The 26,777-nt window shown below is 34.6% G+C and overlaps 2 protein-coding genes across 3 annotated transcripts in view; both read right to left on the reverse strand.

Annotated features, from left to right (window-relative positions):
* Positions 1-4,946: 4,946 nt before the first annotated feature.
* The window catches only part of LOC116406292 (NAD-dependent malic enzyme 62 kDa isoform, mitochondrial-like), a 68,984-nt gene continuing 47,153 nt past the window's right edge, over positions 4,947-26,777 (reverse strand). Inside the window, exons 14-15 of the mRNA XM_031889988.1 lie at positions 6,198-6,267; positions 4,947-5,036 (exon numbers count right to left, since the gene is read on the reverse strand). Of these exons, the coding sequence (XP_031745848.1) occupies positions 4,947-5,036; positions 6,198-6,267 (160 nt within the window). The remainder of the gene's footprint in view (positions 5,037-6,197; positions 6,268-26,777) is intronic.
* LOC116406293 (NAD-dependent malic enzyme 59 kDa isoform, mitochondrial-like) lies at positions 12,670-14,398 on the reverse strand. 2 transcript variants are annotated; one of them, XM_031889990.1, is made up of 4 exons: positions 14,311-14,398; positions 13,747-13,839; positions 12,867-13,028; positions 12,670-12,779 (listed from the first exon to the last, which is right to left on the reverse strand). In XM_031889990.1, the coding sequence occupies exons 1-4, from the start codon at positions 14,320-14,322 to the stop codon at positions 12,762-12,764; spliced, it is 285 nt and encodes a 94-aa protein (XP_031745850.1). In that variant the 5' UTR covers positions 14,323-14,398; the 3' UTR covers positions 12,670-12,761. The 2 variants fall into 2 exon arrangements, with proteins under 2 accessions (XP_031745850.1, XP_031745849.1); XM_031889989.1 differs by lacking the exon at positions 14,311-14,398 and having other exon boundaries at positions 12,867-13,006; positions 13,747-14,248.

Genomic DNA, 26,777 nt, shown 5'->3' on the forward strand with positions numbered 1-26,777 from the left:
TACATTGCCGATGGCTCCACATCTCTGTTCTTGGCTCTGGCACTATTCACCTTACCGCCATCCTTTTCTCTCTCTTCTATGTTACATTTGCCTAACTTATCCTTTAATTTAATTTCTACTAGTCAACTTACTCATGACCTAAATTGTGTTGTCATGTTCTTTTCTGGTTATTGCTTGTTTTAGGATCGTGTGACGAAGAAGATTATTGGTAGAGGATATGAGTCAGGAGGCCTTTATCTCTTTGATCATCAAGTATCGCAAGCTGTGGCGTGTCCTGTCGTTCCCTCTCCTTTTGAAGTCCATTGTCATTTAGGTCATCCATCTTTGTTTGTGTTGAAGAAACTTTATCCAGAATTTAGGTCTTTGTCCTCTTTAAATTGTGATTTGTGTCAATTTACGAAATTTCATCGTCTTAGTTCGAGTCCTCGAGTCGATAAACGTGCAATTGCTCCATTTGAGTTAGTTCATTATGATATTTGGGGTCCATGTCCAGTTGTATCTCAAACAGGCTTTTGTTATTTTGTTACTTTTGTTGACGACCATTCTCGTCTAACTTGGTTATATTTAATGAAAAATCGTTCTGAGTTATTATCTCATTTTTGTGCCTTTCATACTGAAATAAAAAACCAGTTTAATGTCTCTATCAAAACTTTGCGTACTGATAATGCGGGTGAATATTTTTCTCATTCTCTTGGCTCTTACTTGTGTGAAAATGGCATTATTCATCAGTTTTCTTGTGCTGACACTCCATCTCAAAATGGTGTTGCAGAGCGAAAAAATAGGCATTTACTTGAAACTGCCTGTGCTTTATCGTTTCAAATGCATGTTTCAAAAACCTTTTGTGTGGATGCTGTCTCTACAGCTTGTTTTTTGATTAATAGAATGCCTTCCTCTGTTCTTAATGGTGAGATTCCCTACCGTGTTCTTTTCCTACCAAGCCTTTGTTTCCTATTGCTCCTAAGATATTTGGTTGTGTCTGTTTTGTTTGTGACGTTCGTCCTCATCATACTAAGTTAGATCCCAAATCCTTGAAGTGTATCTTCTTGGGTTATTCACGTGTTCAAAAGGGTTATCGTTGTTATTGTCCTACCCTTAAAAGGTATCTGGTTTCGCGTGATGTTGTTTTTTTTTAGGATACACCCTTTACTTCATCACCATCGAGTTCGTGTCAGGGGGAGGATGACAATCTTTTTATATATGAGGTTACCTCTCCCACACCATCCTTGTCTACTGATGTGCCTCCTTCCCGCCCGTTGATTTCTCAAGTCTACTCCCGACGACCTCCACCACAACCTTCAGACTCATGTCCTCCATCAATGCTTCCTTCATCATGTGATCCAGAGCCAAGTGATGATCTTCCCATTGCTCTTCACAAAGGTAAACGCAAGTGTACTTACCCCGTTTCTTCCTTTATTTCCTATCACCAGTTATCTCCCTCCACATATGTGTTTATTACGTCTCTTGAGTCCAGATCTATTCCTAACTCTGTTCATGAAGCTTTGTCTCATCATGGCTGGCAAAATGCAATGATTGAGGAGATGACTGCTTTAGATGATAATGGTACTTGGGATTCGTCTTGCAGGAAAGAAGGCCATTGGTTGTAAATGGGTGTTTGTTGTCAAGATGAATCCTGATGGAACAGTGGCTCGATTAAAGGCTCGCCTTGTTGCCAAAGGTTATGCTCAAATCTATGGAACTGATTATTCAGATACATTATTTCCGATTGCCAAGTTAACTTCCATTCACCTATTTCTTTCCATGGTTGCTACCAATAAATGGTCGTTGCATCAACTTGACATTAAGAATGTTTTTCTTCACGGTGATCTTCAAGAGGAAGTTTATATGGAACAACCACCAGGGTTTGTTGCTCAGGGGGAGAGTGATAAAGTATGTCGCCTTCGAAAATCTCTGTATGGTTTGAAACAGAGTCCTCGTGCGTGGTTTGGTAAGTTTAGTCAAGCCCTTGTATGCTTTGGTATGAAGAAGAGTACATCTGATCATTTAGTTTTCTATCGTCGATCTGATAAGGGTATGATTCTACTAGTTGTATATGTTGATGATATTGTTATTACTGGAAATGATGCATTGGGTATTTCGTCTCTCAAAACTTTCCTTCAGGGTCAGTTTTATACAAAAGATTTGAGCCAATTGAAATATTTTTTGGGCATTGAAGTGATGAGAAGCAAGAAAGGTATTTATTTGTCTCAATGAAAATATGTACTTGATTTGTTTAAAACAGGAAAATTAGGCGCCAAACCAAGTGGCACTCCAATGATGCCAAATCAGCAACTTGTTAAAGAAGGAGAATTATGTAAAGATCCTAAGAGATATAGGAGATTAGTTGGGAAGTTGAACTACTTAATAGTGACTCGACCAAACATTGCATATTCTGTAAGTGTTGTAAGTCAATTCATGTCTTCCCCTACAGTGGATCATTGGGCTGCAATAGAGCAGATTTTATGTTATCTAAAAGCTGCTCCTGGACGTGGGATCCTATACAAAGATCATGGACCATACGAGAGTTGAATGTTTTTCTGATGCTGATTGGGCGGGGTCTCGTGAGGATAGGAGATCGACTTCTGGATATTGTGTTTTTGTAGGTGGAAACTTAGTTTCATGGAAGAGTAAGAAACAAAATGTTGTTTCTCGTTCGAGTGCTGAGTCAGAATATAGAGCTATGGCACAATCTGTGTGTGAAATAGTATGGATTCACCAACTATTATCTGAGATAGGCTTCAGTATTACCGTGCCAGCTAAATTATGGTGTGATAATCAAGCTGCACTTCATATTGCATCTAATCCAGTATTTCATGAACGAACTAAACATATTGAGGTGGATTGTCACTTCATTCGTGAGAAAATCCAAGATGGGTTGGTGTCCACAGGATATGTGAAGACCGGAGAACAATTGGGAGATATTCTAACTAAAGCTTTAAATGGAACAAGGATAAGCTATCTGTGCAACAAGCTGGGCATGATCGACATATTTGCTCCAGCTTGAGGGGGAGTGTTATGATATATATATACATATGTCCTTTATTGTAATTTTACATAGTCTCTAGGGTTTAGTTTATTCTCTATATAAATATGTAACATTGCTTTGACTCAAACATAATAAGACAGATACTTCTCTCAATTCCAGATTACATTCATATCCTTATTAGGTACAAATATGTAAGGAAGGAATCAAGAAACTTACACTTCCTAGTAAATATATTTGATAAAGAACTCGAGAAAAGACTACTCTCATACTGAGAATTCATCGTATTGACTTCATTACTTCGAGAAAAATAATTGGATGTTTTTTCAGCTCCAACATGTCTATTCAGGATAAGACTTGCATTCTAGTCTCTCACAAGAAATGAAACATGATTTTCCAAGGAGTTCTCTGGCAGGCACTCACATATTGAAATTTTTTCCACAGATGATGAAGAACGTGATATGTTACTGGTTGTTCATAAACATTGAAGAAACACATCTTTCAGTTACATGAAAGTCCTCACCACACTACAACAGAATAGATAGGGTGAATGAGATAGTTTTGGAAATATAAATTCGACCTCCAATCCAATCCTTTAATTTGCTTTAAAAAAAAACCTTTTGTTAGAAATTCCCATAAAAATGCACAGAGGAAGTCCATAAAATATATAAAGCAAAGTAAAACCAACTATATAGGTTTGGGAAAATTGAAACAGGCTAAACTATGCAAAATTGATGACTTTCTTTATATTTTTATTCTTTGGGTATGTGTGTGTGGTGGCAACCCAGAGGGAATAGAGTACTATACACTTTAAGTCAGGTAATGTTGTTTCAGCAAGAACCAATGTGGGTAGGCATCATCAAAGAAATGAACAAACTAAAAGTCTTTAAATAGTAGTGGGTCAAACCACAATGACCATCTATCTAGGAGGTCAATAAATCCTCCAAGATTCCTCATGCCAAACATAATAGGGTAAGAATTGTTATTTTGTGAGATTAGCGATGTTGCAAAAGTTGAGCCAAACAGTCATGACTATGAAACAAACAAAGCGTCATTACGAAATAAAAAACAACATAAAAAAAATAATTCTTATAAAAAAAATATACAAGTTATTTGAAATCTCTTGGAATTCATGAATTGTACATCATAAAAAAATGATAAATTTTGTTACTACTATGAAGTGGGATAATCACAAATTAGTGTCTTCAAACATTGCACTTTTCATGCATTACATGTCATGTTAATGCTCCTAATTATGAGAATTACCTTCCACTATAATTAGATTCAAAATCATTTTAATTTCCAAATGCCTCTTTAGAACCCCTAGACATTCTACATTTCTCATGATATAGTACAGGAAATATGTGGTGGTCAATCAATTAATGACAAACTATATCCTGTCACTTGAAAGATCAAGTATACAAAGATAAAAACACAAGAAACCAAAAGTAATCAAAACAGAAAAAGAAGATAAATGCACTAACCGTGGTGATTTGGCACACTAGCTGACTTCCAAACTCCAACCTGCACAGGGAATGCAGGGAAGAAAAAAAAAAGAGAAATATGAAGTAAATAGAAATTATGTGTGGAGACACTGAAGAAAGATGCAGTACTATGAACTGCAAGAACAAGCAATCTCTTAAGCTAGAAAAAGAAGAAACATGAAAAACCAAGGATGTAATTGTTGAATTTATGGAATAAATCTATATTTCATTTATTATTTAGTAGAGATACAAGCCTATATATAACCATAGAGAAATACACTTAAGGAAATAATATCAAATAATATCTCCAGAATAATATCACCTAAGAATAATCTAATTATATTAATAGTTATTATCTATACCTCATTTGTATGACGTAAATCGTCGGAGAAGAAGGAAGATGAAGACAAACCCTTCAAGTCCAAAACTTTAGACGACATGATGGAACCGAAAAAGAACAAATCCCAAAATAAAAAAGAAACTCAAAGAAGCTCCGTAAAAAAGGACGCCAAAAATTGTAACCCCACTCCTTCAGAAGGCAATTCAAAAACTTCCCTCCAGCCTACAAAACTCTGCAGGTTGAGCAAAACATTTCATGAGTAGAAAAAAAAAAAAAGAAATTAAATTACAAAATGAAGAACCATTGATTAAACTAACTTAAACACCACAATTCATATGTACCACATAGTCAAACAAGAAAGTAATGCAACAAATTAAACAAAACAAATCATAAACATTAATTAAGAGATCGCCTCTCAAAAATTAAGTTTCAAAAACACAAAAAAACAACTGAAATAGAAGGAAATAAAAAGGTTCTCTCCAACACTATTTGTTATAACAAAATCCAGACAAGAAATGGTTTCCTAATTACTATTTCCTTTCTTCTATGGAGCTGCATAACACTTGGCTAAAACCATGAATGCTACTAATACTTTGGTTTGAAAATGTTGGTTAAATGGTCAATGGAATCCCATATAATAAATACCCACATAGAGTGAGTGAGATCGAATAAAATTTCACATTTACATAAGAACTAGCAGTTGTAGGGTATGGAGAAGAAAGTTTCCTAATCATTAAAAAGTTGGAAGATTCTAAAAGTAGGGCTTATATTTGATAAAAAACAATACATAAACTTTAAGAACAACCAAATCAGACAAATAAGTAAAAGAGATAAATAACAAAACCCATGAAGAGCAAGGAAAAAGGTACCTGCAACGACAAGGAAATGTCATTTTTTTGATAAATTAAAATAATAAATCTTGAATGTTCATGTGATAAATTTTGGTTGTATACAATTACACAAGTTGTATAAATATATAAATATTAATTTATTTATGTAAATATGGTTGAAAGAATGAAAAGAAAATGTGGAAAAGATGATAGCATATAAGGAAATGTCATTTTTTTGGGGAAGGAATTAAAAACTGCCCATGAGAATCAATACCCTGCTGCCTTAATGCCTTTGATTCTCAATCACAATATTCCTCTATATTTCACTTTTAAATTTCACTTATTAACAAAAATAGTTCCTATAATAAAAACTTATAAATTACCAATTCCAAAATTCATGGCACAACTTCTATTTTTATTATTTTGAAAGAAAAAAGAAAGAAGCTTAACCTAATCAATGGAGATGGTCAAAAACTACTGAAGAGTAATGGCAGAATCCTCTGTGAGTGTTGAGGAAATTAGCTAAGTATCCCTAACCATGAAGGGAGTTTGAGAAAGCTTACCACTTCTAATAAATTGGCTCCTTCACTGAGTCCCTCGAGCTCTCTTGGATCTTGGTGAACAGGTACCACCCTAAATAGTCAGAAACATGGAACTATTTCTCATCTCTATTATCGTAATTATTTGTGAACTCTCAATGTTCAAGAGGCTGAGTAGCTTTATATGAAATAGGTGCAAGAGCGGTTTGAAGTTCTTAAAAAGAGAGAAACATCAGGAAGCTTCACAGAGCAAGGTAAAGCTTAAGAATTCAGAGTTAGTTAAGATCAAAACCATAATCATAGAACAATCAACAACAAACAAATCTCATATCTCATCAAATTTTTCAAAAAGATAAATAAAAGAAAACAAGTAAGAATTAGACAAGCAAACATACAATGTCTATTTTTCCATTTGAATTTTTCCTACATCTGTTAAGTTCCAAATATGTTTTTGAGTCATTGGAAATTACTTTTTATATTACAAAATCACTTTTAAAAGTAGACACAAAACAAATGTTAATATGGCTAATGGAACAATAACCTACAAATTTGTAGGTACTCTACCCTACAAATTAAATTCACAATTCTTGCAACAATGCTTTGACTTCATTTATATCAAGATATTGATGTCACACCAGTGATACTAATAACAAGAAACAAAACCAAGAATCAATAGTTTCATCATTTTTTCTTTTCTCTTGGGCATTGTCGGTTTCATTCTAAAGTGATTTTTCTTAGCCAAAACAACAATGAAATCAAATCACAGTTACTATGAATATGTTAGTGTAAAGTACGAAGCATTCTTCTTCATTTTGGTTGATCCATTCTCCATTGTACTCAATGGAAAATTAAATAAAATTATGGAACTGTTTCTTCATCCATTTCCAATAAACCCAGTAAAGAAATCACTCAGAACAACAAAAAATGATAATAAATATATAGCAACTTTGAACAAGAAAACATGTTTTTGAATTGAATCTTTCCCTTAGCCAATATCAAAGTTTTAATACAGTGGAAGAACACTTTTAACAAAACATTTATTAATAAAAATCAACTTTGTTAACTAGTTTCTAAAAACACTCTCAAATATGCCTTCCATAACCTGGTTTAAGTTTTGAAGAAAAATGACTAATGGGCTGGGATACTCATGCCATGGAATGGCAAAAAAGAGGCTGAGCTTTGTATTTGAAGTATCATGTTGGTGAAGACATGTAAAAGGTCTTATGAACATTTCAATTTAACTCTTTTGTCTCTTGAGTACTATAGCTTTAGACTAATGATTATTTTCCAGTTTGTCTCTACACAAAAGACCAGTTTGTCCATTTCTACTTTAATTGTCAGCCTTCCAAGCTTGTCAAATACATCAGTTTTTAAGATTTATGTGCACCCCATGTCATTAATCCCTTCCTAAGCTGATTTTCCTTCGTAAATATATATTACACTTAACACTTAAACACACATATTTCAAAGATTGATTCCAAAACGAAAATGAGAAATGAATGAAACTCAAATTAAAATAGAGAAATAGAGAGTGGAGGTGAAAATAACCAGAAAATTTACAATAATGCTATGGAGGAAAAGAAGATAAGTGACTGAAGGAAATGAGGACTCAGGGAAAAGACTCCTATTGGAAGAAGGAACTAAGTTACCATTTTGAAATTTCAAGAAAGAAACTGATGGATCTGAAATGGGTGTATGTATCTCTATTAGCAACCCAAACTACTGTTTGAACAGAGATTTTATTATACCAAATGCTTATGTAATACTTGGATGAAGAAGATGAAGATTTCATGAGTAGAAAAAAAAAAAAAGAGAAATATGAAGGAAACAAAAATGATGTGGGGGGACACTGAAGAAACAGATCCAAAAACATGCAGTACTATGAACTGCAAGAACAATCAATCTCTTAAGCTAGAAAAAGAAGAAACATGAAAAACCAAGGATGTAATTATTTATACCTCATCTGTATGACGTAAATCGTCGGAGAAGAAGGAAGATGAAGACAAACCCTTCAAGTCCAAAACTTTAGACAGCATGATGGAACTGAAAAAGAACAAATCCCAAAATAAAGAAAGAAAACTCAAAGAAGCTCCATAAAAAAAGGACGCCAAAAATTGCAACCCCACTCCTTCAGAAGGCAATTCAAAAAATTCCCTGGAGCCTATAAAAATCTACAGGTCGAACAAAACATTTCATGAGTAGAGAAAAAATAAAAGAAATCAAATTACAAAACGAAGAATCATTTATTAAACTAACTTAAACACCACAATTCATATTTTTTAGGTTACCCATTGTGCACCCACCAAATCATTCTTAAGAGATTTAAGTTTAACAGTAAAGACCAGAGATGGATCAAACTATTACACCATTGTTAAAAAGAAGAAAAGAAGGCCCATAGAAAGGAAGCTATTAAGGAAGATATTTCATTGTTGGCAAAGAGCATTGAAAGGCTGGGTGTGCAGGCTGGACAACAACAGCAGCAACAACGAACTTTCATGAAATATACTTAAAGAATGATTAAGGGAAAAACAACATGGGAAGAAGTTCCAGAAGGTTCGTCCAACAAGAAAGAAACTATGATTGATGTCAGTGATTCATTTGTGATGGGAGGAAAATCGGAAGAAAAATACACCAAGTTGTATTTTTCTAATAATCCACTATTTTTCTATCTAGGGTCCTTACACATTTCTTCATGGTGATCCTCAAGAAGGGGTGTGTATGGAGCAACCACTAGGGTTTGTTGCTCAGGGGAAGAATGGAAAGGCGTGTCGCCTTTGTAAATCTTTAGATGGACTAAAACGTAGTCCACGGGCTTGGTTTGGCAAATTTATTAAGGTGATCGAAAGTTTTAGAATGCAAAAGAGCCCGTTAGATCATTCAAACTTTTTTAAAAGATCCGAGAGTGGGGTGATCCTAATAGTAGTATATGTTGATGCAACTGTGGTTATTGGTGATGATTCTTTAGATATCCAGTCCCTGAAGACTTTTCTCTATTGCCAATTCCAAATAAAAGATTTGAGCATGTTGAAATACCTCCTAGGAATTTGAGGTAAAAACAGGCAAGAAAGCAATACTATTATCACAGAGAAAATATGGACTTGTTGACTAAAACATGGAAGGTATGGGCTAAGCCATGTAGTACCCCAACGATGCCTAACTTATAGCTCACAAAAGATGGAGAATTGTTGAAAGATCTTGAAAGATATAGGAGGTTAGAGGGAAAACTTAATTACCTTCCAGTGACTCGACTCGACATAGCCTATTTAGTAAGTATTATGAGCCAGTATATGTAATGCCCTAAAGTTGATCATTCAGCTGCTTTGGAATGATTCAGTGTTATTTGAAGGCTGCTCTCAGGCATGGTTTTATTATATAAGGATTATAGTCATACTAATATTGAATATTTCTCAGATGTTAATTGGTAAAATCTAAAGAAGACAAAAGATCAACTTCAGGATATTTTGTTTTTGTTGGTGGCAATTTGATGTCTTGGAAAAGTAAGAAACAAAATGTGGTGTCACATTCAAGTGCATAATAAAAAATATAGCGCAATTGCACAGTTTTTGTATGAATTGGATATATCAAATTGATTTGGATATATCAACTTTTTGACTATTGTTGAGTTGGGATTTGAAATCACCACACTAGCAAAATTGTGGTGTGATAATTAAGCAACACTTGATATCGCATTTAATCCGGTGTTCCATGAAGTTAATGACAATTCTATCACTGGTTCTTTTTATTCTATACCAAGTTCAATAGCTTTTACCTCAAGTTCCTCTATACGATCATCCTCTTCCACTACTTCCAATTCCTCCTCATTTGCTTGAACAACTAACACTCTGAGTTCCTTCTGATCCTTCACCTTACATCTATGGCCTGCACAAAATTTTTCCTCACAACAAAAGCAGATCCCTTTCTCACATCTGGCTTGAAACTCAACATCACAAAAAGTCGTCTTGGTGGTCCTTCCCGTCAATTAATTTCTGCAGCCCCTCGAAGTGTGATAGCCCTTACTGGAACAGTACCTTCTGACTTATTGTCATTGGAAACTACATGAAATTGAGTATTTAAAGAAGTAGAAACCTGGGTTTTATCATCCCCTACACATTTTAAGTCAGATTCACCCTTATCACCTCTCGGTTCTCAATTTTCTGGGCCAATTTCATCATTTGAGCAAGCCCAACAGGTTCCCAACATTCCAATTTTGTCTTAATCCAAGGTTTCAAACCATTCATAAATGTCTCTTCTATAACTGTCTTATGCAGAAAAGGCAAAGGTGCCACCAATTTATCAAAAAAAATTATGTATTCATCCACTGTAGTGTCTTGTTTTATCGTTAAAAATCTGCCCAATATTGATCCCTCACGGTCTGATCGAAATCGAATAATAAGTCTTCTCTTTAAATCTTCCCAATTAACAAACGGTTCACGGTCTTCATGAGATCTATACCAATCCAAGGCTGCACCATCAAACCTAATGATTGTCACCGTCATCTTCTCTGACTCAGTAAGTTTGTGTATCTGAAAATAACGTTCTACTCTAAATAACCAAGAATCCGGGCAATACCCGCGAAAACTGGCATGTCAATTTTCTTGAATTTGCTTCGATCCCCTGCAGATTCTTCTCCTTCCAACTTGGTGTATTTTTCTTCCGATTTTCCTCCCATCACAAATGAATCACTGACATCAATCATAGTTTCTTTCTTGTTGGACGAACCTTCTGGAACTTCTTCCCATGTTGTCTTTCCCTTAATCATTCTTTAAGTATATTTCATGAAAGTGGTTTAAAAAAGATGACGATTCTTTCAGTTTTCAAACCCACTGACTTCATGAAATTAATAAATAGAAGTGTGAAAGTAACATAGACATGAATATATAAGCTAGAGCAAAGGCATGACTACTATACCTGACTACCATTACATAGCGCTAAAAGAAAATGTAATTTTCTTTTTCATTTAATATGTACTTTGACGTAATAGTAATAGTAATTCCTCTTTCAAACAACCACTTTTTTTTCAACAAAGAGGACAAGGCTTATGATCCCTAAATCGTTAGCAATTAAGATGCAGCAAATAAGGTAGTTAAGATGCAAAAAATAAGAAAACACCCCAAATCACTACAGTGCATAACAAATCTATCACATAAGCACAAAGATAAATACTGAGAGTATTAGTTGAAACTTAGCAAACACAAACAGGGCAAACTATTATTTAACGTGCTAGTTTAAATATATATCTAAACTAAACTACACAAGTATTTCAAACAGGCAAAACTAAAATTAGATTTATAGAAACAACGTGTCCTCATCCTTTCTCCCAAGGAATGCTATTCATTATGATTTTATCTTTTGAGTTTTAAAATAAGCTATTTATTATTCATATCTTTTCTTGTGCTATCTAGAAGCTAACCAAACAACATAGAGAAAGTACATTTGTATCACTAATCAATATTTGAAATGATGAAGCAGATTAAATAATACAAAATTCAGGAAGTAGAACTTGCCGACTTCAGCTGCTCCCTGAGTTCCTTGAACTTAAGGTTTCTCATGTTCTCAACAATGAAAACAAAAATTGAGTTGTAATTTTCCACACCCTGCCTGATCGATTCCACCATTGATTTCTTGTGGTCCCTTCTTTCTTCTTTGTTTTTGAAAAGTAATTGCATTTATCCCACAGACAATTAGATAGAAGACTTAAAACACTAATCTGCATAGGACTAAGTTCATATTTTCCCTCTTTCTTTTTATTTAAAAACCACATGAGTTTTGACACTGATTACTACCACCACAAGTCATTTAACTTCTTCAACTGCCTCATACTTTTCACAAGAAACTGCGTCATACAAATTAACCCATAATAAAGCTATCCAAATTTCGAACCCATCTGATTGGTTTATGAAATCAGTAACTCTCATGGAGGAAAAACTTGGACAGACTAATGCAGAAATTGAGAAATGAAAGTTTGAAAAAGATTCTTACATCTTTGTCTATTAGAAAAAAAATTGATTTCTTGTACTAGAATCGTTGTTCCCTGCCATTCTCGAAACAACTTGAATAGTCATGTTAAGAACACCAAGCCCTGCACTAAAGTTGAAAGAGGGGAAAAAACAGCATGTTGAAACAAATGAAGGTTAAATCAAAAGGATTGAACTATAGTTTCCAAAGTTTTCATTTATCTTATATTCACGTAAAGTAATAGTAATTCCTCTTTCAAACAACCACTTTTGTTTTCAACAAAGAGGACAAGGCTATAATCCCTAAATCGTTAGCAGTTATGCTATTTGGAGAAAATGTTTAAGTTAAACAGCTGACAATACCTTCCAGCCCCTACCACTACTATCTTTTCGTTAACAAAATCACTCAATGGCAGCCCTTGAGCTCTTACAGTTCCCAATAGTCCAACGAGAGCAACAGCAGCAGTTCCCTTTATGAAATCAAATAAACGAAAATGAATGTCCTTTTAAGTAATTATCAACTGCATGAATACATCATCAACTGCATGAATACATCATCAACTACTCACTTGTATGTCATCGTTGAACATGCAGAACCTCTTACGATAACATTGTAATGTTTCAAAAGCCCATTTCATTTGAAATCCTCAAACTGGCATCATTCAAAATCAAATTACGAGATTACAATACTGATTACTCGCAGTGAACACAGTTAAAATTTGATATCTTAACAATAAACCTGAACAATAGCTTTAGGCCAACATGTATGCACGACTTCCATAAAATCATCAACAATTGATAGATACTCTTCTCCCTCCAATCTAGGTATTCCTATTCCCTGAACTCGAAGGTCACCGAGGCCAAGAATACGACGTCCATCTGTCAAGACAATCATGTCAACCTGTAGTTGGAAGAAGAAAATACAATGAACTTCAAATATGGTGTTGCTGGAAATTAAAAGGGATTTTCATTTTTATTTTGCTCAAAATCAATGCTCTTGAGCTTTTAATGTCCCGAGGAAGGTGAAAGTTTCCCAATATATCGTGTATGGAAGTTTAAACTTTTCAAAGAAAACAAGGGTGATCAACATACAAAAGCCTCATGTGGATAGAAAATTAATCAAACAAAAATTCGATTGTTCTGTAGCAGTTTGACTTTGTTGTCAAGGAAATTAAGAGTGATAAGATGGCGAGGGAGTGACTTTGAGTGGTGGCAATTCGACAGCCAAGCAACTACACTCAAAGTTGCAGGTCGAATAGGCAGCAGGAAGAAACGAAGAAGAAGAAGAAGAAGAAAAGTTTTCGATCTATCAAACGTGATCATCATACAATAGAAAGTCATTTAAATTATCCAAATATATTTTGAAGTAATTTTAACATTTTCAAAATAACTCTTAATCATGCTCTAAATATGGAATGAATTGTCTATCCAACTACAAATACAAAAGTTTTTCTAAATCACTCTAACTAATTATACAAATTCCACAACACATAGATCACATGCTTCCCAAGAACCCATAAAATTGTTCAATGCGGCATTTCATCAAACAGTTGGTGGATGGAGACAACAAAAACAAGTGTTTAACAAAATTATCTTAGAAACAAACACATTAATATTACCTGAAGATGGAACTCCAATTGAACAGCCTTGAAAAAGTGATGGAGAAACAAACAGAACATAAAGATTGTGGGACTCCTCAACTCCAATAAATCCTGCAATGGAAAAATGGGTTAGAAGGTGGAAAAGCATAGTAGAGGATTATGATAATGAAAATGGGTAGTAATGTTTTTCAGTAGCTATCTTTTTCTTCTCTTTTTTTTCATGTTGTTGATGGTTGTTCTTGATTGTCTTTATCTTTTTTTTTTTCCTTTTTTGCATTTGGGAAAAAACAGTTTGTTGACTAAGAGGTGATGATGCTGGTGAGGGAATTTATTAAAGTAATGAATACTTTTTGGAGGACTTAAACAAGTAAAAGGACGAAATGAAGCAAGCTCAAGCAACAAATTTTCTGTTAAGTAAGCATAAATATTAACTAGAGGCTTAAATAAAATATTTCACCACCACCACCACAACAACAAAAAGCCCAGATATATCGTCATTGACAACAGAAACAGAGCAATATAAGCAAAATATTACAAGGAAAATATGGAGATAAAAGACATGAAGGTTTCCCTTTCACTTACAAAGAGGATCATTAAGTAACTTCTCGTTGTTAGAACCAATATCTAGCATTACTCGAAGAATCTGTCAATTAAACAAGAGTAAACTTAATGAAAAAGTGGGTTAAGAAAAGTTGCTAAAAAATGTCACCATTAAATGATATTAGTATTCTTAGATAATCTACAAATTTCATGAAGAAAAGACTGCAGACTTGAGAGTTACCCCACTATCAGGAATACTTGCTGAAACGGGAAAAAGATATCGGCAAATTCTAAATACGGCACAAAAACTCTCACTCTCCTGGTTCTTGCTTAAAATCACATGTACATGTCAATGCTGATAGTGCCTCTCTTCACTGAAACAAACAAATTTCAGTACCAATTAAGATGCAAAAATAAGGTATTTAAGATGCAGAAAATAAGGTAGTTAAGATGCAGAAAATAAGGAAACACCCACATCACTACAGTGCATAACAAATCTATCACATAAGCACAAAGACAAACACAAAAAGGACATAAGCTTATTTTCAAATTTCAGTACATATACTCATCAAAATTCAGAATCTCACGACACAAACCCGAGCTTAGTGCTCAAGGGTTGACATTCATGCCTTTTATGCAAGATCTAAGAAGCTACGATGCACATTATTGTAATGAAAAACTTTTACAAATTTTGAAATTTGGACAAAATTTGAAATCCCCCAAGTTTAGACTAAACAAGTGCGCTATTATCCACCCTTCGCTTAAAAAATTGCTTGGAAGTTGCCCAACATGAGAAGAGAAAACTATCTGAATGTAGGCAATCCTATAAACAATTAAAACAATAGCCACAACTGATTGAAATCAAGTTGGATAAACAACCATTTGATGAAGGGAGGGCGTTGAGCTTGTCTAAGAAAAATATACTCTTTAAGGGTTTATGCCAGCAGCAGCAACATACATATCCAGCTTTCCTATAGGTATTCCTATTCCCTAAACTCCAAGGTCACAAGGCCAAGAATACGACTTCCATCTGTCAAGACAATCATGTCAACCTGTAGTTTGAAGAAGAAAATACAATGAAGTTCAAAAATATATATATATCTACAAAGCATAACAATTATCCCATAGCTGAAAGAAATAATATTTGTTATGCTATGTATATAATTCACAAATTAATAGACCATCATCTCAATGTACAAATTGTGTGAAGCTAAGGTCTCTGAAACAACTTAAAGAGGATTGAAGAAGAGTACCAGAAGTTTTTCATTAGCCATCAACCCAGGAAATAAATGAAGCATCAAGCATGTCTAATAAACTGAACTGGGTCCTCAATATGTAACACAAATTACACAAAAATCTAGGGAGCGAGGATATGATTTAGATCCTTAAAATACTTAGAGGTTTGAGAGAGAATCAAAATAACTTATTGCATTCACTAAAGAAATATATATACAAGATGTTCTTGTAAACTTAATCCTCAGTTTATCCAAGACCCAATGGTTAATTGATTCAATAGATGTTCTTCTAAAAGAACCAAACTGGAAGTTTTTCAACAAATATGTGAGTGATGAAACCGGAACAACATAGCTATCCAAAAGTGAAGTTTCCCATCATTTTTTTATGGGCTTTTTCTGATGTATAATGCATATGTTTGTTTTATTTTAGCTCTTAATTGTCTCGCTGTTTTAAGTTTTACATTTGCAAGTCTCTCTTTTCTTTCTTTGGTACGGACACAATAACCGGTGGGGTAACCTTTCTATGGTTCTAGACTTAGTTTCTAAGTTTGACTGCTGCTCCCTTCAGAGTGACAACAAGCCTCATTTTCCTCCTACTATGGAACGGGGAGGATTCCCCTCTTTTCAAAGCCCTCGTCAAACTCAATGCTAAGTTTGATTGCTCCCTTCGGAGTGACAACAAGCCTCGTTTTCCCCTAGTGTGGGACGGGGATGATTCCTCCTCTTTTCAAAGCCCTCATCAAACTCGATGCTATGACTAGAACACTAAGAGTAGGTGGTCTGGTTTTGCTTAGGCCATAAGTGAAGTTTCCCCTCATTTTTTTATGGGATTTTTCTGATGTATAATGCATATGTTGTTTGTTTGTTTTTTAGCCTTAATTGTCTCGCTGTTCTACGTTTTACATTTGCGACCATCTTTTTTGTTTCTTTGGTATGCACACAAGAACCGGTGGGGTAACCTTTCTATGGTTCTAGACTTAGTTTCTAAGTTTGACTGCTCCCTTCGGAGTGACAACAAGCCTCGTTTTCCCCTACTATGGAACGGGGAGGATTCCTCTCCTTTCAAAGCCCTCGTCAAACTCAATGCTAAGTTTGACTACTCCCTTCAGAGTGACAACAAGCCTCGTTTTCCCCCTAGTGTGGAACGGGGAGGATTCCTACTCTAAAGCCCTCATCAAACTCGATGCTATGTCTAGAACGCTAAGAGTAGGTGGTCTGGTTTTGCTTAGGCCACAAGTGAAGTTTCCCTCATTTTTTTATGGATTTTTCTGATGTATAATGCATATGTTGTTTGTTTGTTTTTAGCTCTTAATTGTCTCGATGTTCTACGTTTTACATTTGCAACTATCTCTTTTGTTTCTTTGGTACGCACACAAGAACCGGTGGGGTAACCTTTCTATGGTTCTAGACTTAGTTTCTAAGTTTGACTGCTCCCTTCGGAGTGACAACAAGCCTCGTTTTCCCCTACTATGGAACGGGGAGGATTCCTCCTCTTTTCAAAGCCGTCAAACTCAATGCTAAGTTTGACTGCCCCTTCGGAGTGACAACAAGCCTCGTTTTCCCCTAGTGTGGAACGGGGAGGATTCCTCCTCTTTTCAAAGCCCTTATCAAACTCGATGCTATGTCTAGAACGCTAAGAGTAGGTGGTCTGGTTTTGCTTAGGCCACAAGTGATGTTTTCCCTGATTTTTTTATGGGATTTTTCTTATGTATAATGCATATGTTGTTTGTTTTTTTTGGCTCTTAATTGTCTCGCTATTTTACGTTTTCTATTTGCAACTATCTCTTTTGTTTCTTTGTTACGCACACAAGAACCGGTGGGGTAACCTTTCTATGGTTCTAGACTTAGTTTCTAAGTTTGACTGTTCCCTTCGGAGTGACAACAAGCCTCGTTTTCCCCTACTATGGAACGGGAGGATTCCTCCTCTTTCAAAGCCCTCGTCAAACTCAATGCTAAGTTTGACTGCTCCCTTCGGAGTGACAATAAGCCTCGTTTTCCCCCTAGTGTGGAACGGGGAGGATTCCTCCTCTTTTTCAAAGCCTCATCAACTCGATGCTATGTCTAGAACGCTAAGAGTAGGTGGCTGGTTTTCGTTAGGCCAAAAGTGAAGTTTCCTCTCATTTTTTTATGGGCTTTTTCTTATGTATATTGCATATGTTGTTTGTTTTTTTAGCTCTTAATTGTTTCACTGTTTTATGTTTGCAAGTCTCTCTATTCTTTGTTTGGTATGCAATGTGGTAACTAGGTCTTGCTAGAACCGGTGGGCTAACCTTTCTATGGTTCTACACTTAGTTTCTAAGTTTGACTGCTCCCTTCGAAGTGACAACAAGTTTTGTTAATGTCCACCCTTTTCTAGAGGGATTTAGTTCATTGTGGCTAGACAAACGGCTCCTAACTCATGTTATTGTTAAAACCATCTCAATTTCTAAAGAGTACCTCCTATCCTTTTTTAACTCTATCTATGCTAGGTTTGGACCAAGTGCATCATAGGTAAGTCACAGCAACGCAACAAAGGAAGACAAAGCTAGAAAAGTATCCATGCAATCAAGCATTCACAACACACATACCATTTTCTCAATCATGCATTCACATCTGAACAAGATATCGCTAACATCTCAATAAGATATCGCTAAAAAGGGACGTAAACCAAAAAAGACGGCAGCTTATGCTCAAATTTCAGCACATATAATCATCAACATTCATAATTTTACATCACAAACCCAAGTTCAGTGTCAAGGGTTGTTAGTCATGCTTTTTATGCAAGATCTAAGTAAGCTAATAAGGTATAATGCTCCTTATTGTAAGGAAATTTTTTTTAGAAATTTAGAAATTTGGGCAAAATTTGAACCCCAAGTTTCGACTAAACATGCAAGCTTTTGAAAATCAAAGTAAAGAGAGAAAAATAAGGGGAACTTTGGACTCCCCTAGAAGGATCGACGTCCTTGACTTTGTTTGAAGCTTGCATGGATAAACCTCTTCATTTCTTTTCCATTGATTAATTATCCTTGTTCCTGAAAATCAAAGGAAATTCTCTCAATTTCATTTATTACTAAAATTAGGATAATTATAGTAACGGTATTTTTAACTCTTTGGTAGTTTACGTCTTGAGTGTGTTTTCAATGGTATTTTTATATAAAGTACAAAGTTTAGGGGTATTCTGTATAATGGAACCTCTTTGACAAAAAAAAAAAAAAATTTAAACCCATGAAGTCTAACTAACCGAACACAATTAGATTTCTAGTAGCAGTAATTTACCACAGAAACAGAAATCAAAGGTTAGAAAATAATTTAATGGCATTTCTATAAATTTATCACATGATCTTTCTTCTTCTTTTTTTTCTTTCCTTTTTTGATAAAGCTCTAACCATGTAGTTAAGCTTCTACTGTAGCAGTTAATTAAAATAGAGACATAAACTATAGATTAACAAACAATTGGAAGGCCTCTCGATCAATTTAATACACAATAAGTTCATACTTATGTCTTTTGGAAGTATAAAAAATGAAAAATCGCTATTTTCCCAAAACGAAACCTCTTCATTCCTCTTTCGTCGATTATTCATCCTTGTTCTTCAAACCTCAAGCCTTAAAATTGAGGAAGTAGAGGAAATTCTCTCAATTTACTTCAAAGGAAGGATCATGTTCTCTCCTACAAATGGTGTCTTTCTAATTTTCATAACTTTATGACTTAATATGGCAGTGTTGTATAATGCAAATCCATATAGAAGAAACACCATTTACAGCACAGCCAAGGAAAATGAAGATTCAATATCTTTTTCAAAAAACGCTCTATCTCATTTGCACTTATTTCTCTCTTCTTCTTCCACGCTCAATGAAGAAAACCCTTAATGAAGAAAAAAATAAGAAATCAACCCTAAACCCCTCAACCCAACATCCTGGTGTGCTTTCTCAATCTACATCCTTCTCAATGAAACATACTGATGTGCTTTCTTAATCTACATCCTTCTCAAAGAAATGAATTGAAAAATCTCTAAAAGTTTCCTCATCAAACAATACCATGCAACAATGTTTAAAAAGGATAGTAAAAAGGAAGAACAATGACGTAATGGTGTTTAAAGAGAATGGTAAAAAGGAACAAAGATGGTGAGAAGAAATTTATTTTCAACTTAACCATGAAGAACAGTTCAACAAAAAATAAATAATAAAATAAAGGCACTTGGGAAAGCAACAAACCTGCTTCTGTAACTCAAGAAGCTGCCGCTCTTCTCATGAATGTGTTCTTCAAGTTCATGCAAATGTTTTATTTGCTAAGCTCTTTCAGCTTCAGAATGATCATGTTCCTCCTACAAATGATATGTTTCTAATTTTCATAACTCAATGACTTAATATGGCAGTCTTGTATAATACAAATCCGTAATAGAAGAAACACCACTTACAGCAGAGCCAAGAAAAATGAAGATTGTGTGTAATGTACTGCAATAAAATTAAAATACTAAAGAATGTGTTAGGATGTTAGCGTAAGCAAAAAGTAAAATCAATGGCAAAAGAAGGGAAAAATTGAAGGGCATCAACAAAAAATGTAACCTTTAAGTTGCTATTTCCTTATCTTGTTCCTGCAGAAGATCATCCTTGGCCCAAGCCTATGAAGAAATTATAGAATAAAAGGGTTGTGAAGAAAAAAACAGATCATTGCAAAACATTCTTATGCAAGCAAATCAAGCATGAGGGGGAAAAAAAAAACACACCGCGTCGTTGTCTAATTTAATTGATTGCAATTCCCTATCTTTATCTTCTATTTTCCTTTCCAGTTTGAGAATAGCCTGGTGTCTTTCACATAGCCTGTTCCTGTACAGCCACAAAATGTCTCATTGAAGTATTAAAGTAGTCCGCATCTAAATAGTGATTTGCCTAATTCTTCAAAAAAAAATTAATTTGAGTTGTGGCAATATGAACTAGGATCTCCTTTACAATTGTGCTCTAAAGATATTGAAGACAATTTATAGAATAAATCAATCTTATTAATGATAATAATAGAATTAGTAATGACGATATTACATATCCTTTAAAATTTTTTGTTAAGTGAAAATTATGAGGTTTCTTTCCGCTTTTGTGTGTTCTCATGTTTAATTGTACTTTATCGTACCAATTTAGAATTTTAAAATGTTTTTAATTCACTATTTGAGGCTTCATCTTGCCTCTTCAAGTCAAAATACCTCACAGCCTGCCTTTGTTGAGTTATTTTCTATTGAATAATAGATTGTGTTTTCTTTTTTGGTCAAGAGACCAAAGTAGATTAGTTTCAATTAGAAACAAAAAGGTGGATTTCGATTTCCCATAATAAACAATAAGAGTGGATCACTCAACAAGTCATAAACCTACTATCATTTATGTTCCACTTGATCCAACATAACAAACAAAAATGAAAGGTTTGGACTTACTTGAGAATTAGTGTTGAAAAAAGATAGTTGTATGACCTTATTAGCATAGGAGTAACAACTTGAAAATGCATCAAGAATCTACAAAATTATTTAACATTAGTAGTTAAGAAGCAGAAAATAAGGAAACACCCCACATCACTACAGAGGATAACAAATCTGCCACATAAGCACAAAGATATAAATACTGAGAGTATTATTTGAAACTTAGCAAACTCAAACAGGACACTGATTTGTAGCTATGCCTGAGGGAAAAATAAATCATGAACACTGATTTCAACTCCAAGATGCTTCTAAAAGGCTTGTCTTACACCGATTGAGGCAAGTCCTTGCTAAACTTTCTCTTTCTTGTATCTTTTTCAAAAAACGCTCTGTCTCATTTGCACTTATTTCTCTCTTCTTCTTCCACGCTTAATGAAGAAAACCCTTAATGAAGAAAAAATAAGAAATCAACCCTAAACCCCTCAACCCAACATCCTGGTGTGCTTTCTCAATCTACATCCTCCTCATTTTTTTATGACAAATCTTTAATTAACGAAATTCAAGTAAAGAATAGGTTTGCTTTCAAGTAATCCTCTGATTAGGTTTACCTCATTAAAGAATTCATCTGCATCTGCCCACTGTCCGCTAACTTCATCGACACATAATCTTCTGTATTATATTATCCCCTTCATCTCCGTCCTTGGATGGCGGCAGCAAGAGCACTACCACCTGAAAATCACAGAGACAGTTCACACTAGGCAAAACTTCCAAACTTGAATCTTAAACTAAAACTGTCACTACACCACCGAAATTAAGACAAATAATCCAAAACCCCCATAATCACACCACAACACGTAAAGTACCTTCACACCCGAATCAGACAATCCAGAGATGGAATTCTCAGGAACGGTCTTCATACCTCCGCTTAAGTGGGTTAGAAGAGGGAGGCCCGCTTCCACCTAGCCGCGAGGGTTTGGAATCAGGAACCATGGAGTCGGGATCTGACGGTGATGGTGGAACAAAAGGACTTTGGAAGACGAATTGGGTTTCCGAGGGGTCTGCCGCTCTTGATTCCGGCGCCGTTAGGGCTAGGAGAAGACGATGGCGTGGATCGGCAAGATGGGCAACTCACAGAGAGCGAAAGAGAATGAGAGAGGGAAGAGGAAGTAGAGAGAGTTACCGTTGGAAGAAGGATGGGGAATTATAAAAAAATAGGATAATTTTGAAGGATGTAAAGAGATTTGAGATGAATTTTAAAAATTATGACTGTTAGGACAAATTAGTTGGAAAAAGTCTATATTACCCTCAAGTTAAAAAATATCCTCAAATCAATTTATGAATCCTCTCTTCTCCTTCTCCCTCTTTTTCCACTTTCTAAAAATATTTCATTTTTCTCTCATCCCTTCTTGTATTTCATTTTCCCTCATTTTCACAAAATTTCCTTTTTCTTCCTTTTCCATTCTTTAATTCGTTTTCTTGAAATTCCTTTCTCAAACTCCTCCCATGGTCTCCCACCGGCCTTTGAAAACCATGTCGTTCCTTATCACCTCATTCTTTGCCTTTTTCAAGCTTCTTCCTTTCTTGAAATCAAATCCTCTTTCATAGAAGTCATTTAAGCTCTCACAGCTCGTTGTCATGGTTGTCTCCCACTATGTATCATCTTCGATATCTTTCTTAGTTGGACTACGTAGCCAAACAACTCGACATCTACCACACAATGTTTAGCGGCATTGGAGGTTTTTGCCTAGCTTGCTATGTCTCTCTTTGGCTCAACCTTCCTCACCGGAACGTCGTCGCCCACGACTTTCTCTGTCAGATTTTAAAGAAGGTATCGTTCAGCTCCATAAGACCTAATTGCGACTAACATCGCGGAAGCAAATGGTGAAGATGGTTGGTCGATTTTTCAAAATCTGTCTATTTTAGAAACTTGCAGGTTGTTACTGTAGCTAAAATGGAGCAATAATTTAAAAAATTTGGTAGATTTCTACCTAATGATGTGTATTTATTAGGTCTTGGAGGCCCTTGTTTTGATTATTTGTTTGGATTGGCTCACATGGATGGTTCTTGATGCATTTGTTGGTGGTGCCATGAATAGGAAGGGAAAGAGGGAGAGGTAGTTACCAGTCAGATGCTCCTAAGGGACGGTTTGGTTCTCATAGTTTGGGTCGAGGAAGTAGCCAAGATGGCCTATGGTCAGTTGAGAGGCAACGGTTTCCCTCAGTGGTAACAAGGTTCAATAGTAATGTTAATTTGTGGGGAATTGATTATCAAGATAAGATGGTACTTTTCCCCCTTAGATGGTTTTTAAGATGCAATTCAAGTGGAAAATTTTTGACATTTCAAGTACAAGCACTAGTTAGACAATGGGAGGGAAATAGACTTGAGAGATGAAGACCCTTTTCATTAAATTTTACCCTTTTGTAGTAGTTCCGTAGTCATTAGGTGAATATTGTTGCCATTTTACAATCAAATAATGTATAATTGAGTGAGCATCTTGCCAAATAAATGAACAATTTAGATCCTTGAATGCCATTTTTTCATCATGCTTTATAGTGAGATTTCGTTAATCAAAATCAATGAACAACTTGATTTATGAGATGTTTGAATTTTGAAGTTTAGTTTGAAAAAAAAAACTCATGTGTTGTGTATAGTTGTTTTTCAAGGATAACGTTGGATCATGATACATGTAAGTCTTTCGATATGTAACAATATCATAGTGGAGTATGGAAAAAAAATTAAGTGAATTTATTTTATGTTTTAGTTATTTTTCTAATTTTACAAACATATATATCCCTTTTAAGTGGGTCTATTCCGCACGCATCTCAAACCTATCTCACAACATTTTGCACATTTCAAACTTTCACTATGAGTTTCACAATCAAATTGCTACCGTTCCTAAGTTATCTCGCACCATCTTGCACCATCTCGCACCTATTCTCGTACACAGGTTAATTTGTCCTAAATGTCCTAAATCTTGCACCTATCTCGCACCTATCTACCTTTTCTTCTTCTTAATTTGCTTTCGTCAATTTGTGCAATTCATTCTCAAATCTTTCTTACTCCATTTGTCACTGACCATCAGGTGCAATGGAGCAACAAAGCAAACAGCAAAGAGTGAAAGCAAAAGAAAAAGGTCAATTCTCACATAATTATTTTTAACATTCTACTTCCACCATAAGAAAAATTGCCATAACAATCATGTGAAGCATACCTTGATCTTCAATGCTCGATTCTTGCATGCTTATCTTGATACTCGTTTCTTATTTTTTGATTGCTCAACTTTAATTTCTATCAATATGATAGAGTGGGAATCAAGAACAAGTAGCAAAAGCGAGCAAGTGTCAAGTCATCACGAGCTATAACAAGATTAAGTTGCAAGAATCAACTATTAAGAGTTGTCATACATATTTGTTATTGGTAATTTCACTTATAATAGCAAATGCAAAAAAAAATCTAAAATATGGATCCTTTTTAAATTTTAATGGATGATCCATCAACATTCGAAATTTATCGAACTTTGTGTCCACAAAAACATTGTGCCATCTAAAAAAAATCTTATATACATGACGTCCTTGATATTCTAAAAAAGAAAGTTTGAAGACTTCAAATATATGTGTAAATCTTATATACTCTAAAAGATATTTTCAAGGCCTATATACACATATACACATGTACACTGTAGTCAAGTAGGCTTGGTTGGATGTTATTGTGACTGTACGAAATCAATTAGAGAACTTTGAGATGGGTTTTTGATGTTGTATTGAAGTGAGTTCAATCAAAGCTTGGAAAAAGCTTTCTTACGAAGGTAAGGGGGCGGTCATACACTCAATTGAGGGGAGTATAAGTACATTATATTGATGGGATCCATACAAAGCTTGAAGAAGAGAGTAATTGTAGGAGTGAGGAGGGAGAAGTTAAAGTTAAAACTAAAGAATAAGCTATACAGATAATACTCCATTGTAATTTAACTCTTTATAAGTTGAATTTTTTTTTTCTATTAGGGCATACAATCCTCCAAATAGTAAGTAATATTGCACTAAACGAGTTATGAATATTTTCGTCTCACAATCTCTTTGTTCTTCTTTGATATTATGTTATTATATTTGTCGGCAATTTTGTTACGCAACCATACCCTATTTCTTAGTCATCTCTAAAACATCTCTTTTTTTCCATATATTGACTTTTCTATGTAATTTCTTTTCAAAGTGCATTTAAGAACTAAGTCCCGTAATTTAATTTGCCACTAAAACCACTTACTTGAACAATTGATTCATTCGTGAGAGAAAATTAAAATTTAATCGAAGGAAGAACTTTTTTTTAAAACAAAAAAAGAAAAAGTTAATATATTTCAAAAAAAGAGTAGGTAAGATTTAGAGAACGTGTTTTAGGTCGGTCAAAGAAATTATGTTTTGATCTCGATTAAATTTATTTTTTTAGTACAATAAAGATCAAAAGATGTGAACTACAATTTTTTTGGTCACAACTCATCGACACATTTATATTATCCATAATATGATACTTACCTATTTTACTATTCAAAGCAATCAAATTTACATAGGAATCTTTTTGTAAGAATGATTTGTTCACGAGGTCTTTTACGATTAATAAACTCGTCCCGTCGTAAAGGATTCTAACATTTTTCTTACATCATAGTGCACTACTACATTTTATAACGCGATAACCATTCCTATTACGGTTTTAGATGAGAAAAATGAAAGAATGTGCTAGAGATGATCGTCAAGTTAAGGCCATGTACATTATAAAAAGCAATAGTGTGTTCTAAGGATAAGTATAAGTTTGTGAGGGAGAAGTGTTACATGGGAAATTAACAAAAAAATAGGATAATTTTTAAGGGTTTAAAAAGTTTTAGGATAAATTTTAAAAAATATGACATTTAAGACAAATTAACTAAGAAAAGTCTATATTACCCTTTAGTTATAAAAAACCTAAAAAGCAATTTATGGAATTCCTTCTTCTTCCTCCATTTTCTCACTTCCAAAAAGAATATTTCATTTTTCTCTCATCTCTCCTGTGCGTATTCCATTTTTCCTCATTATCACAAAACCTTTGATTTCTTTTTTCTTCCTTTCCCATTTTTCATTCACAAAACTACAAAAACAATGATAGTTTCGGTGATTTCATTGTGGAACATTCACAAAGATGTGTATGAGATAGGTGCGAGATGTGTACGAGATAGGCTAAGAGGGATTAAAGAAAAGTTCAATCAGTTTACAAGCCTAGAGGATTAATAGTGGAGAAGAAATGGATGGAAGAGAAGAAACGTAGGCACCAAAAGTTGAAGGAAGGAAAAAGAAAAGAGGAAGGAGGAAATTAAATGAGAGTATTTTCGTCATTTCACCTCTAATTTGTCCTAAATGTCAACTTTTTTACAATCAATCCTAAAAATCTTTATCTACCTCATCTTTTGCCTATTTTTGTCAATTCCCAAGAAGGATGGGGAAGAAATTTGACGGGGAATTGCCAAGAAGAGTACAAATTTGACCACATTTAAGACTTTTGAGACCAAATTTTAAAAAGAAGAGTTTTGGGACAAATGGGTATGTGAAATATCTAAATTACCCTTTAGTTTAAAAAAGCTCTAAAATTTTGAAACCCACGATTTCTCCTCACCAACACATATTATGCTGCTCGCAGGTGACTCCATTTACAGAGATAACAAATCCCAACCAACAAACGGAGACAATCGATCAGATGGAGTGGCGATGACTTGGGTAGCAACGACATCTATTGGGCGACTTGGACAACAACAACAATTTCTATGGATTGTGTGTCAACAATTTCTATATCTTTCTTTACATAGATTTTTTTCCTCATTTTTATTGCTTATATGTTACTTATGTATACCAGGTAGGAAATTTGGTTGCTCTAGTTGAAGATT

Source organism: Cucumis sativus, unplaced genomic scaffold (assembly GCF_000004075.3).
Source record: "Cucumis sativus cultivar 9930 unplaced genomic scaffold, Cucumber_9930_V3 scaffold84, whole genome shotgun sequence".
Lineage (NCBI taxonomy): Eukaryota > Viridiplantae > Streptophyta > Magnoliopsida > Cucurbitales > Cucurbitaceae > Cucumis > Cucumis sativus.